Raw genomic sequence first — 3,156 nt, forward strand, 5'->3', positions numbered from 1 at the left:
AAGCCCATGGTGAATGGACAGAAGTCGGCTAAGGCAGCCCCAGTTCCAGGGAGGGGAAGGGAGGGCGGGATTGGTCTGTTCCCAGGAGCAAATTTGGGAAAGGGGATGGCAGACCCTTCATGGCCACTGAGGTAGAAGCAGGGCCCCACCCCTGCCCTCTCCTCCCTTCCCTTCTCCCACACCCTTCCTGCTTTCAGCCCAAGCCCACCACTCTCACCTCCTTGCTTACTTACATGGGAGAGCCCAGAGAGGTGCATGGTAAAGATAAAATTAAATCGAGTATCCTCTATTTAAAGAAGCGCTTTTAAACGGTAAAAGATACTATGCAAATGCAAAACAGAGGTTTGATTATTGTTAGACTCCGAATCAAGCCTGAAATCACTTTAGAGCTTGTCTCTGGCTCCAGAAGGGCTGTCACCCTGGGCAGTTCTATCTTCCTCTTCTTTGTCCCCGTCTCCGTCTCCCCGAAGCATCCACCAGAGGACGCAGCTTCCCCAAAACTTTCCACCCTGCGCTTGGCTGGAGAAACTCTGTCCTTGCTTCCCTGATCGCCCGGGCCCGCGGTTAAATCACCGCAGCCACAGGCCAGGCCGTCCGTTGCCATGGTAACGGAAAGCCAGGGCGTCACCATTGTCCGGGTGGGTGTGTTGGAGTCCTTGCCTATACATCCCCAAGACTCCCTGCCGGGACTTTAGAGTGGGGGAGGGAGACCGAACCAAAAAGACGCCCTTTTTCCCCCTACCTTCTCGCGCCCCCTTCTGTTCAGAAAGTGGATGGCTTCCCCCGCGCGTGTCCGCACTAGCACACCGGCGTTCACGCGTGGTACGCAGAAGGCCCAAGCCTCGCGCTTGTGCAGCTCCCACCCTACCCCTCAGAACTTTCCCCGAACTCTGCCCCTCCCCCATCGCTAAGGCAGTCAACTCAGTCTAATAACCCGGTTCAGCACTTCCCAAACCCGCAGGGGCCCACTAGACCAAACCCGCGCGCTAGAACCCTTCTCCTGAGCCCCCGTTTCCCCGGGGCTCCGCCCCGCTCCTCTGGGCCCCGCCCCCAGGCAGTGCGGGGCGGGAGGCGGGGCCGGGGGCGCGGCCGCTGGGCTGGGGGCGGGGCGCAGGGGGGGCCGAGGCCCCGGGCGGGGGCTCGGCGCGGGCCCGAGAGATGCCGGTGTCGGCGGCCCGAGCGGCTGCAGCTGCAGCGGCGGGGGAGGCGGCAGCGGAGCCCGGGAGGGGGGCTGCGCGGGGGGCCGGCGCGTAGCCGGGACTATGGAGGGGCAGAGCGGTCGCTGCAAGATCGTGGTGGTGGGGGACGCGGAGTGCGGCAAGACGGCGCTGCTGCAGGTGTTCGCCAAGGACGCCTACCCCGGGGTGAGGAACCGGCGTCTTGGGAGGGGGGCGCTGAGGCCGCGGGGGTGGGTGACTGGGGCCTGGGGGACGGACGGAAATGGGTGCTGGGGTAACCAGGGATCAGAGAGAGGGGCTTGGAGGACTGGGGAAAGCGTTGGGGTTTCTGAAAGGACTGCAGAGGTTTTGGGTGGGAGGCATTGGGGAGCAGGGTGAGATGAATGGGGTTTGGGAGAACCGGAGGATCCCGGAGGGGGCGCTAGGGGAATGTCGGGGGTCTTGGGCATTGGAGAGGGGAAGAACTAGGGCCTGAAAGGACCGGGAGGGGGTCCGGGAGCCTAGCAGAGATTCCGCTGAGGCAGCTGCTCCCGGGATCTCCCCTTTGCCCAACACCGGACCAACTTGTGTCCTCGGGCTGGGCTGCACGGGGTGTAGGAATGAGGAGGGCATTTGTCTGGGGTGAGCACTGGAGGATCTCATCTTGAGCCATTCGTGTCTGCAGAGTTATGTCCCCACCGTGTTTGAGAACTACACCGCGAGCTTTGAGATCGACAAGCGCCGCATTGAGCTCAACATGTGGGACACTTCAGGTAGCCAAGTCCCTCGGGGTCACCCTGACTTCCAAGGCCCCCACCCTGCTCCCTCCCTGGACTAGACCCTTAGGCTCCAGGTCAACCCAGCCCATCCATCCTATCCTAGGAGGAAGGAAAATTAATTTTCTGCTTAAAGCCAGGAAAACTAGGCAGAGCTTTCAGAGACACATAGAAACCTTGTCCTGAAGGAGAAAGCCCAGTATCCCATCCCCTCAGCTCGATTCTGCATACCTGGGAAAGTTGGGAAGGAATGGCTTTTATTTTGGAACATGTTTCTTAGGAGATAGGCCTGGGTTTAGGAAAGACATTTAGAATTTCTTTTGGGGGCAGGAAACTGCTTCTCTAGACTGAACTATAGAAATCTGAGATCAAGTCCCGGGAGGGTGGGAGGGCTCTGCCCCTGCCCCTTCCCCTACAAAAAGGGAGGAATTTTTTGTTTTGTTTTAAATTTTTACTTGGCTCCCCTGGAGAGCTTTAGAAAATGTCTGTCAAAGCCCAGAAGGCGCATGCAAAATTTTGTGAGAATGTTGAGAGATTTCATGAGCTTCTCAAAGACTCAGAAAAGATTAAGAATGATTACTTTTAGAGAACCCCCTAGGGAAGTGGAGAGCTGTTTTCTGCCATCTAACCTCCCCTCTGTCTACTCCCTTCCTTGGAGAAACACAGACTCCTTGATGGGTATTAATACCTGCTCTTTTCCATTCTCTGCTCAGAATCCCTTGACCAGGATTGCTAAGGTCTCCCATTCCCTTCCAGGCCTTCTGCACACTCAGAACCCTCGTCTGTCCCCTCCCTCCCTGTCTTCTCTCAGGTTCCTCTTACTACGATAATGTCCGGCCTCTGGCCTATCCTGATTCGGATGCTGTGCTCATCTGCTTCGACATTAGCCGACCAGAAACACTGGACAGTGTCCTCAAGAAGGTGGGAGCCTAGGGAAACAGGACAGCTAGACTGAGGGGGACCAGAAAACACATGGGCCAGGAGGAGGGAATTACAGCTGAGCATGGCCGTCAGGGAGAGTGTGTGTGAAGCTCTCCCCCTCCCCAATCCCCCCCTGACTTCCTGGAAATCAGTCCTCAGAGCTGGATATGGCATCTGGGGGAGATGGGGGACAACAGGGAGGAGTACTCAAGGGACTTCTCGTCCACCCTCCCCATCTCCTTGGGTGTGGGAGCTCCAGATGGAGGGGATAGGAATGCTGCTGCTGGAGCTCAGGAAAGCCC

General features: G+C 58.0%; 1 protein-coding gene across 1 annotated transcript; it reads left to right on the top strand.

The window, feature by feature from the left end:
• Positions 1-1,188: 1,188 nt before the first annotated feature.
• Positions 1,189-2,866, top strand: LOC113617195 (rho-related GTP-binding protein RhoN). Its single transcript, XM_027100459.1, has 3 exons — positions 1,189-1,364; positions 1,843-1,930; positions 2,745-2,866. Exons 1-3 carry the CDS (start codon positions 1,263-1,265, stop codon positions 2,864-2,866), a joined length of 312 nt encoding a protein of 103 aa, XP_026956260.1. The 5' UTR covers positions 1,189-1,262.
• Positions 2,867-3,156: the final 290 nt, after the last annotated feature.

Source organism: Aethalodelphis obliquidens, unplaced genomic scaffold, assembly GCF_003676395.1.
Source record: "Aethalodelphis obliquidens isolate GAN/ISIS:26980383/991018 unplaced genomic scaffold, ASM367639v1 scaffold2577, whole genome shotgun sequence".
Taxonomy (NCBI): Eukaryota; Metazoa; Chordata; class Mammalia; order Artiodactyla; family Delphinidae; genus Aethalodelphis; species Aethalodelphis obliquidens.